The 15,251-nt window shown below is 45.3% G+C and overlaps 1 protein-coding gene across 3 annotated transcripts in view; it reads right to left on the bottom strand.

Annotated features, from left to right (window-relative positions):
• Nucleotides 1-15,251, bottom strand: part of Mapre2 (microtubule associated protein RP/EB family member 2) — a 148,951-nt gene that overhangs the window by 55,192 nt on the left and 78,508 nt on the right. For all 3 annotated transcript variants that reach the window (XM_028887707.2, XM_028887708.2, XM_028887706.2), the window contains one exon: nt 9,042-9,169. In XM_028887707.2, the coding sequence (XP_028743540.1) occupies nt 9,042-9,162 (121 nt within the window). In that variant the 5' untranslated portion in view covers nt 9,163-9,169. The remainder of the gene's footprint in view (nt 1-9,041; nt 9,170-15,251) is intronic.

Here is a 15,251-nt window from a genome sequence, read left to right as displayed (position 1 = left end):
TACTACACATTAGTCCAATGTCACCTTTCTAGGACGCTTTTTGTTGTTGTTGTTGTTGCTTTCAATATAAGACTCCCACTGGACTGGCCAAGGGCCCAATGGCAGACTGTTGTGCAGGCTGACTAGTCATTGTGCCTGGATGACATGGGAACAGTTTGTAAGACTGATGCTACCATCTGGAACTGTCCCTTAACGACACACACGTTAAAGGCTCAGTTTCCACAGCAGTGCTATGGGGAGGTAGCAGAACCTTGGGAAGTGGGTCCTTATAGGAGGTCCTCTGGACACCAGGGACATATCTCTGGTGGGATTATGGGACCCTGGGCCTTTCCTTTCCCTCTCTTTGGCTTCTTGGCTATGAGCTGAATGTATCTGCTGCATCATATACTCTGCCCGTACTATGTTATCTCACCACAGGTCCATAGAAACGAGCCAATCAATTACACACTGGAATCATCAAAACTGTGAGCCAGAATAATCCTTTTTTAAAAAAACAAGCTGATTATTTCATGTACTCTGGTACAGCGGTGGGAAGCTGATTAACACAACCGGGGATGATGTCTGATTCACTGTTTGGCCGTGCTAGCAATGGCTGCATCTCTGGGGCCCCTCTATGGAAGTGGTTTAGATCCTGCAGCCTGATGGAGCTTGAAAGCATTTGGGAATGAAATGGTATCATTTGGACCTCGGATGGTAATCTCTTAAAACACTGAACCAACAGGTTCTCTTATGCACAACCAACTTTTCATGTTCAAGAAGGGGCCAGAGAGGAACTGAGGGAGCCTCGGCGCGGCCACTCAATATGGGTGCAGTGGACTAGATCAAACACAAGGAGACAGGCATGCCCCAGTGAATAAGTCCTATGTGTGTATGTGTGTGAATTGTGTATGCATGTGTATGTGTGCACATGTGTATGCATGTGTGGGAATGCAGTGTACATGTGTGTATATGTGTCAATGTGCATGTGTGTACATATGTCTTGGGTAAATGCAGGGTATACATGTATATTGTATACGTGAATATGCTAAAATGAGGATGTGAAATCCTCTTAGGAATAACTTATTCAACTAGCCAGTGTAGTGATATACTGTGTATTAAATAAAGCTTGCCTGAGGATCAGAGGACAGAGCCAGCTACTAGATTAGACATAGAGGTCAGACAGTGGTGGCACACACCTTTAATCTTAGCACTCAGGAGGCAGCGATCCATCTGGATCTCTGAGTTCAAGGCCATCCTAGACTACAAAAAAATCAATCCAGTCTAAAAGAGAAACAGCCAGGCAGTGGTGGCACACACCTTTAACTCCAGCACTTGGGATTACACACCTTTAATCCCAGCACTAGGAAGGTTGAGACAGGAAGTGATATGGCTGGGCAGAGAAAAGAATGTAAGGCAGGAGGAGACAGGAGCTCAGTCTCTTTCAGGCTGAGGAGTTGGTGAGGTGAGAGGTGGTGGCTGTGGCTTGCTCTGCTTCGCTGATCTTTCAGCTTTCACCCTGATCTCTGGCTCTGGGTTTTTATTATAAGACCAATTAGGATTCGTGCAAGAAGGCAGAGGTGAGGAAAGGACCACAGGCTGGGGTGCAAGTGCATGTGTGTGCACACGTGTGTGCACGTGTGTGTGCATGTGTGTGCATGTGTGTGCACGTGTGATTTCTGAGAGGGCAGTGTTCTGGTGGTTTTCCCCTGGACTAGAACTGTTCTGAGAGACTAAAGGGTGTCCTGCAGGAGGCAGGAAATGTCAGTCTTACCTGGGGAAGAGTTAAGAACAGCAGAGGTTAAGGGAAGTCACGGCAAGGAAGAACCCCAGAGCTGGGGACAGGCGTCTGCCTTCCTGCTCATGGCCTCTTCTTTAGGCGAGAAGGTCTGTCTTTTCTTTATTGTTACTATTTTTAATTTTCTTTTTTGACAGTTCTATTGGGGTATGTGGTCTAGGTATTAGGATAATTACTATCAAGTATGTATCATTTCTTTGATTAGAACTGAAAGAGGATTCTGACTTCTCTTCTCTTCTGTACATTCCTGGGGAGATGTGTAGGAGACTCACAATAAAGGGACTTGGAACACCCTCACATGGGCACACACATGTGCACGGGCTGTAAGTACAGCCTGTAAGTGCACAGGGAGATCACGTGGAAACACTGGTTTCTTTGAGCTCTTCCCCTCGTGTATAAAAGAGGAACAATGTGCTCTTACTCCCGCCTTACAGGGTGGCCGTAAGAATGAGAAGAAGTAGCGCCTCTCCAAGACACACTGAGAGTGGCAAAGAGAGACAAAAGCTGCGGGATATGACGTCATTGTGTCCCTGAGGATGAAAGCCTGGGTTGTCAACCTGGCTAAAACACACAGAGCTCTAAAAATGAATGTGCTTGAGCTGGACTAGTTCAGGCATGGAATATGAAAATGAGTGTCAGATTCAAATGACAGAGTGAGATCTGTGGCTTCTGTCAGGCACAGAACGGGTGTGCACAGGCTTCTGGGTGTGCACAGGCTCCTGGGTGTGCACAGAACGGGTGTGCACACATTCCTAAGACACTGGTTCGCCTGCTGGGAAACATCTCCAGCCTTTAGAAAAACACACAGGTGCTTACACCATAGTAAACGCTCTCATAAAAAGAACTGTCTTTCTCCCCAAATCTACATTCTCCAGGTAAGTCTTCAGAGGTTTTAAACCGAGAGGAGAGAAGGAAAAGAAAAAAAATGGAAACACGAATTCAAAATAATGTTTCATAAGGAACATATCCATCACATCACATAACTGACACCTTGAGAAAAAGTCCCAAATAACTTCTAGGATGTTGGAACATACTCTTTTCTTGTAAGGATATTGGTTTTTATAGACCCTGGTGAATGATTTCAGAATAGGCAATATCTTTACATGCCTCGGAGGCAAGCATTGCATGCTAAGCTTAGGAGGCAGGGATGAGAGGATTGAAAGTTCAAGGCCAGCCTGGCCTAGCGAGTGAGATCAGTCTCAACAACACAACAAACCACAAACAAACAAACAAGCCAACAAGCCAACAAGCCAAAACCCAAACTAGGAAGACAAGACAAAAATAGTACTTTGGGTCATGTGTGGTGATGTATGACCGTAATCGAAGTATCTGGGAGATGACTAAATCCTAACCACTAGATCACCAGGGACATACTTGGGAAGATGAGGCAGGGGGATTGAAAGTTTGAGGCCAGCCTAAGCTAAATAGGGAGGCAGCCTCAAAACAAAATGCAATCAAGTAAAAGTAAGCATGTTACAAAACAGACCAAGTTTGTTTTATAGGGGAGGATTGTCTAAGGATGGCCCCGGGTTACGATTACCATCGGGATTATGTACTCAGCAAGTCTTAAAACCCACAGGTACTTGGCTCCACCAAGGCTTCTCACACCACTTAAGAAGCTGCCTGGGCCCTGGAGTCAGAGCCCCAGGCCCAAAAGTGAATGGAGTTTATGCAGGGGCTCCCATTAGCTCCAGAACCCACATGGCTCTTTTGATAAGTACGCCCTCTTCTCCAAGCATGCTCAAACAGTTAGTGGCTTAGGAAAGGGGTGGGGGTGGAGTGGGCAGAGCCTGTCATGGATACAGGACAGTTGTGAATCTGTAAGACAGTCAACCAGAATCATGAAGATTATACACTGAGCACATGGAGCAATTTCCCCATATCAAGAAGTATGGAGATCAAAATCCAGGGTGCAACCAAGGACACTGCTTTGTATAAATTGCTCAAGCTATTTTTCTGATCTTATTAGTTCACAGTTTATTAGTTTAAGTTTTTAATAATGTCATCATTTTTTATTTATTCCTGATAGCTATGTGATGTGATTAAGTTCAACATGAATGTGTGTCCTTTGAGTTTTCATGATATAAATATATGTATACACCAGAGAGAGAGAGAACTTTCAATAAAACACACACATGCATCTCAGGCCATCAATTTTCACTTAGCTGTTTGTTTTTAATTTGTCTTTATTTATGGAGTCCCATCATGCTGAAGGGACGCCAGCAGAGGCCGAAAATGGGATAGAGGGACAAATGTCAATCAAATAAGAGTCATCTGACACCTGCCCAGTTTTCTGGAACTTCGATGGGTCTGTTTTGTTCCTCCCAAAGAAGTTAGCCCCTCTATGGTTCCCTGAACTATCTCATACATGCACAGTGGCTTCAAACCTGTGCTCACACACTCCTTACTTCATGAATCCAAGGACTGAGCATGATACTGTGCATCCCTGAAGGCCTGGGCACAGGCTGCCCTGGTTTGGGGAGGCTGTCCACTGAAGAAACTCAGCAACCTACACCCCACCTGACTCTAGGAGGAGGACAACCCTTCTGGGGCGTTTCTTCAACATCCGCCACTCGGTCACTCGGGAGCACCCCGCCACACCCACACAGTCTGAGTGTCTTTTCGGCTGACTCTCTCAGTCCTCATCTCCCTTTATTTAACACTCTCCTTTGTCCACTTCTATCTCCCTTCAGCTACACTCACGGTCAGAACAAGCACAGGGTGAAGATGTGGCGACTGTTTGCAGGATCAAACATGCGAATGTGGGGAAAAAAAATCAGAAATTCCTAGTAGCAGTTTGGTACATCAAGGTGAATGTATACTTCATCCTGCACTGGTATCTGGCATTGCAAAGGCAGGCAAGCACAGTCACAAAAATTCCAGGGCAAAACCCCAAACCAAACCAACACCCTCCAATCCTACCAATGTATGTTTATCTTCAATAACAAAGTATCAAGATAATGGAAATATACAAAATTATAAGGGAGGAAACCCCCTGTTATATTCTATATTCTCTGCTCAAAAGAATGAGCTGTATTTAGCCCGTGCATTGGTGGAGACTCGAGGATGTTACCCACTGCAGCAATTCACCCTCCGGCTGGACCACACCCAGACATGGCCCACACCACTTGTTACCCCTCTCTTCTCAATTACTTGTTATACTTGAAACCAAGTAAATGGATTTTGAAATTAGCTGGTCAAATAAAATTAGGGGGGAAAAATATCTAGCCTAGACAAAATCTCTACACAATGCCTCTAAGCACGGATAATATTCCATGAGCACACAATGACCTGACCACAGTCACATTCTGCACGGGCTCACTTTCTCCAGAGAAAACAATAAACCTCTGATTTTATAAAGCTCAGTAAACTCCGGGGCCTGCAGACACTGATGGAATATCCTTACTTGGTTCCAATACGAGAGACTCAGTAAGATCAGCCCTACTAAATTTAGCCTCTGAGCTGATTTCATCACTAACCCGTCTTCTCTGCTGACAGAGAGAGAAGGCACAGGGGACCCAGTGCTAGGCTGGAACCAACCTATTTAACAAGCACAGATCTGTAGCCAAAAATGGTCACAAAGCACTGCTACCTTGCCCAGGAAGGACTACCATCAGAGTAGAGCACAGAGGACTCACCCTCCATGTCCCAAGCTGCCTGATGGCCACACCTGCGAGAAGCCCAGTGCATACTACAAATCATGTTGCTTCTACCAGTTCAGATACCGACATTTGTAAATGCAACCACAATTTCATCAGCCAAATTCAGAAGCTTTTCCAGAATAAGGAACAAAAAAAAAAAAAAAAAAAAAAAACAACAGAAACTTCATCCAACACAAAGCTTGAACCAATCTGAAGAAACACATAGTAAGTCAAACCTTGATCGTTTTTTTTTCTACCTTTAAAAAAGTCAATCAAAAAAAAATATTTAAAAATTTCCAAAAATGCCTTCATTTAAATGACGTTTTATTTAAATACTCAGATGCTCAGGAAAATAACCGAGCCTTCCACCAGCCAGAGTGCCAGGACGGGGCTGTGTGGCGAAGCTGGCAGCGGTCCCCTCAGTGTGGAATGCCTGCTGGTATCTGCTGTCCGTGCTTCCTGTCCTGTGAGGGGGTGGGAAGGAGACGGGGCGATGCACAGACTTTAGAAAGAGGCCAGCTGGGAAAGCTGGCTTGCACTTACACCCAGCCTAGGAGAGAAGATCCAGACATGGCCACAACAAGGTTGAGGGGCGTAAGGTTAAGTTTCAAAGGAGGCACGGGGCAGCAGGGCCGGGTGAAAGGTAGGGGAGAGATGCAATCCTCTGTCTGATGTCCAGCTTCCTTCCTGTTTCTTTTCCCTCCTCCTTTCCGCACACTTTTTCTTTTCTGTCACCCTCAATAAAGTATCTCAAGCTGAGGAAGCTGATTTAGGAACGTTCAGCATCATACTGACCAAACCCTCTCTTCATAACCTTGGAAAACATCTACTAAACTGGTTTGAACTGGAACTCAAACAAAAATAGGACATCATCCCCTGACCGCCCCCCTTAAAAGCCCTCTACATGTCACAAAGCAAATGAATGAAAACAGAAAGATATTTCTAGGCTGGACCCGTGTGACAGCACTCCTGAACCAGCCTCCCATTCCACGAGGGGAATCAACATGATTAGATTCCAAAGCAGATTTAGGTGGCCAGAAGTACAAAATGGAACAGCCCTCTGCTTTCCTTGAAACAGATTGCTTTTTGCAAGAAATAAATGCAATTTGAATATGCACACAGATCCATGACCCAGATTTAATGTTCAAAGAAGGTGGTCATAAAGTTACATCCTTGGATACGATAATAAGAAACAAGAGCGAATAATTTGCATTATTTTGAAATGTATTACAAGGCATTTCCATGTGACTTAACTTTTTATTTACTTATTCTGGTGCTGGGAATTGAATCCAGAGCCTTGTACACATCATGAGACCAACGCTCTACCACTGGGCTATGACCACTCGAGCCCACTACTCTTACTTTAGAGAGCGTTTAAAAATGTTTATGGGGGCAGAAAGAGATGTCAGATAAAGGCAGAAAGCTCAGAGCAAATACAACACCAAAGTTGTGTTTCAGCTTTTTGCAAACTAAACAAAAGTTGATGTCCATTTTCTTCACCTTGCCTTATATATCTAAAAAAATTATTAAAACTTATTGTAAAGAGCTTCCAAATAAATACGGACAGACACACGCACACGCACACACACATCCCACAAGTAACCAGCCCCAAAGTCTATACATCTCAATGAACTTCTGCACACTTAGAATCCCATACATTCTCATTGATGTTTGTTTTAACACTGGCTTTGAAGGGATCTGTTAGCTGGAACTAAAGGAGAGAGTGATACCACAGTGGAGAAATGCAGAAGGGGACTGCCAGGTGTGGGGTGTAGGTCTTCATGGGGGTGCGGGTGGTGTCAGGAAGGTGCAGAAACATGTGATCTTCGAGTGTCTTCCCAGAGCACATCACTAAAATCAAATACCACAGAAGCTACAAGGAACCAAAATAAATACCCAAGATACATTATACTCCATGAATCTGAGCATCCCTAAGCATGATAAGGACAAATCACTGAGGTCATCGACATTCGGATTTGTTCTTATCCGAGAGGCACTGTCCTACCTGCTTCAAAGTCTTCTAGAATGAGACTAGAGAAATGAATTCATAAACAAGTAGAAAGACCACTTCTTCCTGCCAAATGCCATTGCTGAAGACAAATTAAACTAAGAAGATGGAATTGGTGCCGGACAGGTTTGGGAGAACCTACACTTCACTGTTATTGTTTTGAGGTTTCTCACACAAGCATTGCAAGCTGCAGAGAGAACCCATGCCTGTCTGGGACTCACAGTTTTCCAGTCAGAAATGTGTCTCAAAGCAGAAAGGAAACATTAATCTACTATTGGGAACTTTGCAAATTCTGATGGTACTGCATCAAGTCTTTTTTGCATATGACCTGCTGGAAAGATCGGCCACAGTCCAATACCAACGAGTCAGCTGAAACTCAGAACTCTTCCACATCTAAATGCCTTCGCACAAACACACTTCAGTAATGCTATATTCCCTAATACCATGTTCATGTTAGCGCCACAGGCAAGAAGACATCTCTTTGTCTATTCCTTCACAAGAAAACATTTACTTGGCAAAGGAGAATACTTTATTTCAATTTACACTCAAAGCTAAAGGCAGAAGATAACTTCAACACACTTGGACTTTATTTTTGGAATTGCATCTTTTTTCAAACAGGTTTAACCCAATATGCATTCCTACAGAACTACTCAGTATCAGGTACAGTGGAGCGTTGGGCATTAGACAACCGTAAACTACAGACCTGTTCTTAAGAACCCCGGTGCCTCCTGGGATTGGGAGTCCGAGGTTAAACACAGCATGACAGGTGCTATCCTGGACGGGGGTGGGCGGGGTTCGGGGAACAGTACCAAGCCTGGGAAGTCTTCCCAGAGCTGACAGTAGGTGAGGCAGATTAAACTGCGAACAGGATGTTACCATATACACAAAGAAGAGGAAAGCCTTGGAAGCATGAAGAAAACTAGGGGGTGGTGCCATAGGGAAGGAGTCTGCAGAGAGCCCAGTGTCTGGTGGAGCTAAGGTTCCAGGAAGAGAGCTCTGCGCAACTGAACTGGGAAGGGCAGTATGAAGCCCTGAAGATCCACTGTGGGTTTTGTTGTTTGTCTGTCTGTCCCTACAGACAAGCGCTCTCATCTCTACTTTTAGATGCTTTTATTTTGGAACAAGGTCCCACCAGGTTACCCAGGCTGACCTTGAACGGACTGTGTGGTCCAGGCCGGCCCTGTTCCTGCGACACCCTGGTTCAGCCTCCTGCACAGCTGGGATTTGCTCCCTGCCTCACCGGGCCAAGCTCTACTGTGCTTGAAGCCACATGCCTGGTGACATGACAACAGGACTATGGAAGGGAGGCTAAGAGCCAGCATTACAGAGGGGCGTGGCCGACAGCAAGCCAGAAGCAGCTCATACCCCCATCTGGATGGCTGTGTGCTTAGATGTTCTCAGACATTTCACACACACACACCCATGTGTTCTCCAGCTACAGCCAAGCTTCCCCTTTTAATTATGTAGCTATACACACACACACACACACACACACACACACACACATATGTATATGTATGTTTTTGTCTTACCCCAAATACGTCACGTGTGGTTCATAAAAATCATATTCAATTGCCAGTAAACACATTGGGTAAATACTCAAAAGACAATCTCTTACCTGAACAGAGCTGTTCCACTTTTGTGTAGTTCAGAGACACGATGTCATTAACCCATGCAATGATGTCATGCCTGCTCATAGTCTCCTGGGTTATCGAGGTAGAATACACGTTGACCGCCATTCCCCAACTAGGACAAAACAAATGAAAATCCGTGTATTTACTCACAAGAAAACAAATTACCTTGGAAATACAAAAGACACATGATCAAGGAGGACATTCATGGTGCAGCTGTACAACAAAGCTTCTTCACGTGGGTCCTCCTGACCCCACACGGGTGGTCGGGGGGCCCAGGGAGGTGGTGGAAAAATCAGGCAACGGTAAACGGTTTCTGAACGTGCACTACCCAACCATTAGTTCATAATCAGATGTGTTCTGGCTCCATGGTGTTCCTGGCAGTGCTTGACCATGCTGCATCAGGAGTCTTCACTGCAGCCGCCACTCTGAATGCATGCATACCACGTGCACTTGCCACTGCATGCCGTGACACCTCAACATGCCACTGAGCACTGCCTGAAACCCCCGGCTCAGATCGGAGACTACTGTGTTTTACTAAGTGCAGTTACTTTTGATGTACATATAGAGCTTGCTGCTCTTACAGGAACATGCTGGCTTAATTATAGAAAACAAGACTTTTAATACTTTCCTGCTGTCAGTCCGGAGCACGTAAGTATCACAACAATGCATTTTTGGACTGTATTGTGCTAAGACCAACAAGCACATCCATCTCTAGTACGCAAATTTGCTTTCATCTCTTTTTTTCTTTCTGTCTTCTTATTTTTTGAGAGAGGGTCTCACTCTGTCTCTGGCTGGCCTGGAACTCGCTGTGTGAACCAGGCTGGCCTTGAACTTGCAGTGAACTTCTGCCTGTTTCCCATTGCTAAGATCACAGGTGTGAGCCGCTGGGCCCAGCTTCATGGTAAAGTCACACCCATATCAATGGACCGTTTTACAGTTCTTCATGATTGACTGTCATAAATGTCTGATTCATGTATCTATTTTACTCACCCACCTAGCTGAGCTCAGGTAAAGATTGCTGCGGTGAAGAGGGGTTTGGAGAAGGAAGTTCCAACAGCCATGCTCTAGAGAGACCAGCAGGCCAAACCTATCCGCGGCCCTTTCTCCCCTCAGTTCCCTGTAACTGTCTATTCGGACCACATTTCATGTAATTTTTTCCTGTGGTACCACTTCACATTTCTCCCATCTAGACTCTAAAGTTCTTCAGGCTCTGGGATTCTTAATTTATAACAAAATTAAGAGTCTCACTTTTGACCTTACATGTATGTGGGACATTAAGTTACCAGGCTGACAACACTGTGCACCACAGCAATCTTGTTTCTTTTTTAAAAAGATTTTGCAGGGCGATGGTGGTGTACACCTTTAATCCCCGCACTCGGGAGGAAGAGGCAGGTGGATCTCTGTGGGTTCAAGGCCAACCTGGTCTACAGAGTGAGTTCTAGGACATCAAAGGCCATACAGAGAAACCCTGTATCAAAAAAAACAAAACTAAGATTTCTTTATTTTTAATCATGTGTATGCACATGTAAGCGTAGTACCCATGGAGGACAGAAAAGGATGCTGGATTCCCTGGAGCAGGAGTTACAGGTGGTTGTGAGCGGCTCAATGTGGGTGTTGGGAACTAGACTGGATCCCCTGTAAGAGCAGCCAGTGCCCCTAACCACTGAGCATTCCCCTCAGCTGGGCAGTCTTGTAGCTTTACACATTATCTCACAGAACTGTTACTACAAGTACTTGAAGTGCCAGTGTCGGGGGAGGGGGGATGTTGAGGGGGGTGCCCCTTTTAACAGCTGTATAGCAGTAAAGGATTCTTTGTAACATTTGGTAAAAAACTTTGCAATTCTATGAATTTCATAGAATGTTTATATAGGGAGATAGACATATTAAATTTTATTTCAGCAACAAATATATGCAAAGAAGAAATGAAACAGAGTAACAAACCAGTTGTGTCTATGTGGTGGCTTGAAAGAAAATGGCTCCCGAAGGGAGGGGCACTAATGGGAGGTGTGGCCTTGTCGGAGTAGGTGTGGCCTTGTCGAAGTAGGTGCGGCCTTATTGGAGTAGGTGTGGCCTTGTCGAAGTAGGTGCAGCCTTATTGGAGTAGGTGTGGCCTTGTCGAAGTAGGTGTGGCCTTGTCGAAGTAGGTGCGGCCTTATTGGAGTAGGTGTGGCCTTGTCGGAGTAGGTGTGGCCTTGTCGGAGTAGGTGCGGCCTTTTTGGAGTAGGTGTGGCCTTGTTGGAGTAGGTGTGGCCTTATTGGAGCAGGTGTGGCCTTGCTGGAGGAAGTGGGTCGCTGTGGAGGCAGGCTTTGAGGTCTCAAGCATGCTAAAGTGAGACAGTGCCCTTCCCTGTTGCCTTTGGATCAAGATGTAGGATTCTCCAGCACCATGCCTGCCTGCACACTGCCATACTCCTAGCTGCCACACTTCCCACCCTAACTAAAACCGTCTACTTCTTGGATTCATCAATTCTTGACCAAGCTTGTTTTACTTATAGTTCCATCAACTGCCCTTGGCCAATTCCATCTCTGGCCCCACAGGCCATATTATTCTACAGTAAATGCCAAGTATTGAGTCATTTCACTTACAGATATCTCGGTGTGTTTTGAAAAGACAGAGACATTAGAAAACACTAAGCAACAAATACAGCAGTGTTACCACACTGAAATGACCACTGTTTTTAATATGGAAGTATTTGGAAGGCTGGTCATTTTGTCTTAATCTGAATAGGAATTCATGTACTGGGCAGACACTGGACTTCCTTGGTGGGCTTGTTCCTTTTCTATTAACTGCAGGCAGTCTTCATTTCTAGTCTTTCATGTAGACTTTGTAATTGCTATTGGAAGAAATACGTTCTTTGGCTGAGTTTCCAAATCTGGATGGGTCCACTCCACCACGCTGGTGTGGTTTGATGTTGCCCTGGTCTTCGCTTTCCTATACCCTGTGACTTGATCTACAGGCTTTGTCTGGTTCAGGCCCTAATCTGGAGAGTGGGGTGAAGAGTCCTTCATGCAGTGTCTGAGATTTCACTAGAAATCCGAGACTGTCTGACTGCTGTTAGGCACTGTGACATTTGCCTAGATCCAACAATGCATTAGTGACTTCGCAGTTATTGTCTGTTGGTCATTTCTAACTTATCTGTGATGATCCTACAAAGAGGACTCCCGTTCTGAGAGAGCCTGAGGTCAGATCATGGACACAGCACAGAGCACGTCCTGATTGTTTCTGTACTCTACACTTCCATGTAATGGGGTGTCCTGAATATTCTCTGGCCAAGATGATTTTTATTTCTATTTATGCAGTATAACCTTCCTTGTTTTCTATTGTGACAAACTGCTCTAGGCTCAACTAGTAACTTTGCTTCTTCTGACCTGAAACCAGTCATTTCTTCCAGGGCTCCGAACCCCTTTCTGCAACCGACAGTATTTGGTGATACAGAAGTAAATGTTCTAAACATGACTGGACGAAATACCAAAATCTAAAGTTTACAGGCTCTATATGTTTATTAAACAATTGTGCTTGGAGTCATTTACTTTCCTGAAATGATGCCAGTCTGCTTCCTGCTTCACGGTATTAAATGGGAGTTTATAGACATGAGAACAGCATCCATACATCCTCTAAATTCCCTTTCCCTGGAGACCTGGGAACAATCTGCCAGCATTGAACCCCAGACAATATGACCGTGAATATGACTTTTCTCCACTTCCACTGAAGGTTCTCTTGGTTTTCAGTGTCTTTCACTGTATTCTTTAATAACCCCTTACTAAGAGAAACCATCTACTTTTACAACGTGATCACCTTTCACCACCTTTAATAAATTACAGAAAACCTTAGGAAGGATAAATAATTCACAATCTAAAGTATTTGGGACTGTGTGATGTGATTTTTATATACTGACATAACTTTTGGCAGTCAACGTACTTTCCTAATGATTTTTTCATGTGGTAATAAAAAGCCTTCCCATTTCCCAGCAACGGACAGGTGGGAGGTGAAGTGTCAAGGCCCGGAACTAGGTGGCATCCAACCCAAGGGAGACGGAAATTCTGCTGCAGGTGATTTAAAATCAAAACTAAACTCAAAGCAGGGGAGGTACAAACAGATCTGTGTTTGACAACATATCCCTCTGAGTAAGAATGGTCTGTAGTTCCACAAGATGAAGAATACCAAATACAATGGGTAGATGAGATTAAAAAAAAAAAAAAATGCATGAGAACACAGAGTGGGCCGCTGCAGCCCAGCCATGAATCACTTCCCTCCAGATCTGAGGTGACAACATTCTCCCAAGGACACCTGTCTTTTCATAACCCACCCCTCATTCCGCCCCAAGTGAGGCACTACATGCCGTCGCAGACTCATGAAGACAATGGGTTGTGCTTTAGAAACCTCTGGGTAACTAGTTGTCAGTCCCACCCTAACTTCTGCTGTGGTGTGCCGTCAATCAACACAGCTGGAAACACTGCTGTGGCGGGCCGCGTGGGAAAACTAGGTGAGAGTGGTCAGAGCGAGAGGAAGGATAACCCAGTGAAAGGCAGGGGCACGCTAGCACTCACTAAAAGAAAACATGGCTGGCACATTCAACACATTTCAACAGGTATCTGAATTAACGGCAGCAGGATCAGCAGAAATGTCTCTGAGCTCTCAAAGCTGACTGGCACATTCTTAGAATCTACATTCTTCCAAACTTGAGAAAGGTACTATTTACTAACTACCATACCGAGCACTAGGTTTCACTCCAGTATTTTCAAGCAAGACCTGTTTTCGTCCAGTCTCCTCCCCAGCTCCCTGCCCTGCCTGCTCCCTTTCACCCACAGTGGCCTCCTCTCTGTTTCCCCGTCCCGTGTTCTGCTGCCGTCACTGTCTTCATCGATACTTCTATTCGCCCTCCTGGTGGTCCTGTCTGGTTCCATAGCTACACTCACACCCACATGCACACACATGCACGTAAACACTGAAAGGCAGGGTTGCCACGAGAGAACATGTGTCTGTGCTAGTCTATTCCAACTGGCTTGATAGACTGTATTCCAGATCCATCCATTTCCCTGAAAGTTTCGTTTTTCTTGATAGCTAAATAAAATTCCTGTGTGTGTGTGTGTGTGTGTGTGTGTGTGTGTGTGTGTGTGTGTGTGTGATATCACATTTTCATTATCTACTCATCTGATGAAGGACATTTAGGTTGGCTCCATTTTCTTGCCATGAGTAGAGCAGTGATAAACATGATGAACAAATAAATGTCTCTGTGGTAGGATGTAGAAGCCTTTCGGATTTGAATTCTTTGAGAACCCTCCACACTAATTTCCACGTTTGTGCTAGTTTATACTGGGACCACTAGTGAACGCTGCCTCCCCAATGTTTGCTAACGTTCTCTGTCATCCATCTTCTTGGTGCAGGCATTCTGGCTAGGGTAAAATGGAATCTCAGAGTCTCTCTCTGTCAGCAAGACACCTCTGTGTTCACTTCACTTGGTGGTGTCTTTTGTTGGCTGCCCAGCCATGCACGCCAGCTTTCTGCTTTGAGGCCTGATGGCTTTGACTTGGCTTGCCCTCTGCCCTGAGGGGACGTGCCCTTCTGAACTTTCAGCAAGTCCCAGTGTCTGTGCCCCTCCCCCGTGTGTGTGCATGCCCCTCACTGTGCCCGTGTGTGTGTGTGTGTGTGTGTGTGTGTGTGTGTGTTTGTCTGCAGGAATGTATGTGAACCAGGTGCATGTTTGATGCCCTCAAAGGTCAGAAGAAAATCCTGGAGCCCCTGGAAACCGGAGTTAGGAATGGTTGGGAACCTCCATGTGGATGCTGGGAATTGAACCTGGGCCCTCTGTGAGAACCACGGATGCTCATAACTGCTGAGCCGTCTCTTCAACCCCAAGATACCACTTTTTAACTGAGGAACTGCTGAGATTCTTATCCAGTTAAAAGTCAAACTGTGAGAAGCAAGGTCACATGCGTGCACGGAACAAAGAGCCAATGGCAGCAGAGGGCGGGCGGGTGCTCGCTCAGGTTTGGATCTTCCGCGGGTCTTTCAGATAGAAATGTCAGTCGATTATCAGATGGCCTACTATGTGGCCTCTGGGACAGAATTACTCCCTTTGCCGACCTCACAAACAAATGGTCAAAGCACTACAGACCTGGTTAAATCCAACAGTCTAGAGAGCAGATAAGGGAGGCTGGGGAGAAGGCTTGGTTGGTACATGCTTGCCACGCAA

This window comes from Peromyscus leucopus, chromosome 19 (genome assembly GCF_004664715.2).
Source record: "Peromyscus leucopus breed LL Stock chromosome 19, UCI_PerLeu_2.1, whole genome shotgun sequence".
In the NCBI taxonomy this organism is placed as follows: domain Eukaryota; kingdom Metazoa; phylum Chordata; class Mammalia; order Rodentia; family Cricetidae; genus Peromyscus; species Peromyscus leucopus.
The sequence above is the reverse complement of the archived record's forward strand: the minus strand, read 5'-3'. Positions and strand labels throughout refer to the sequence as shown.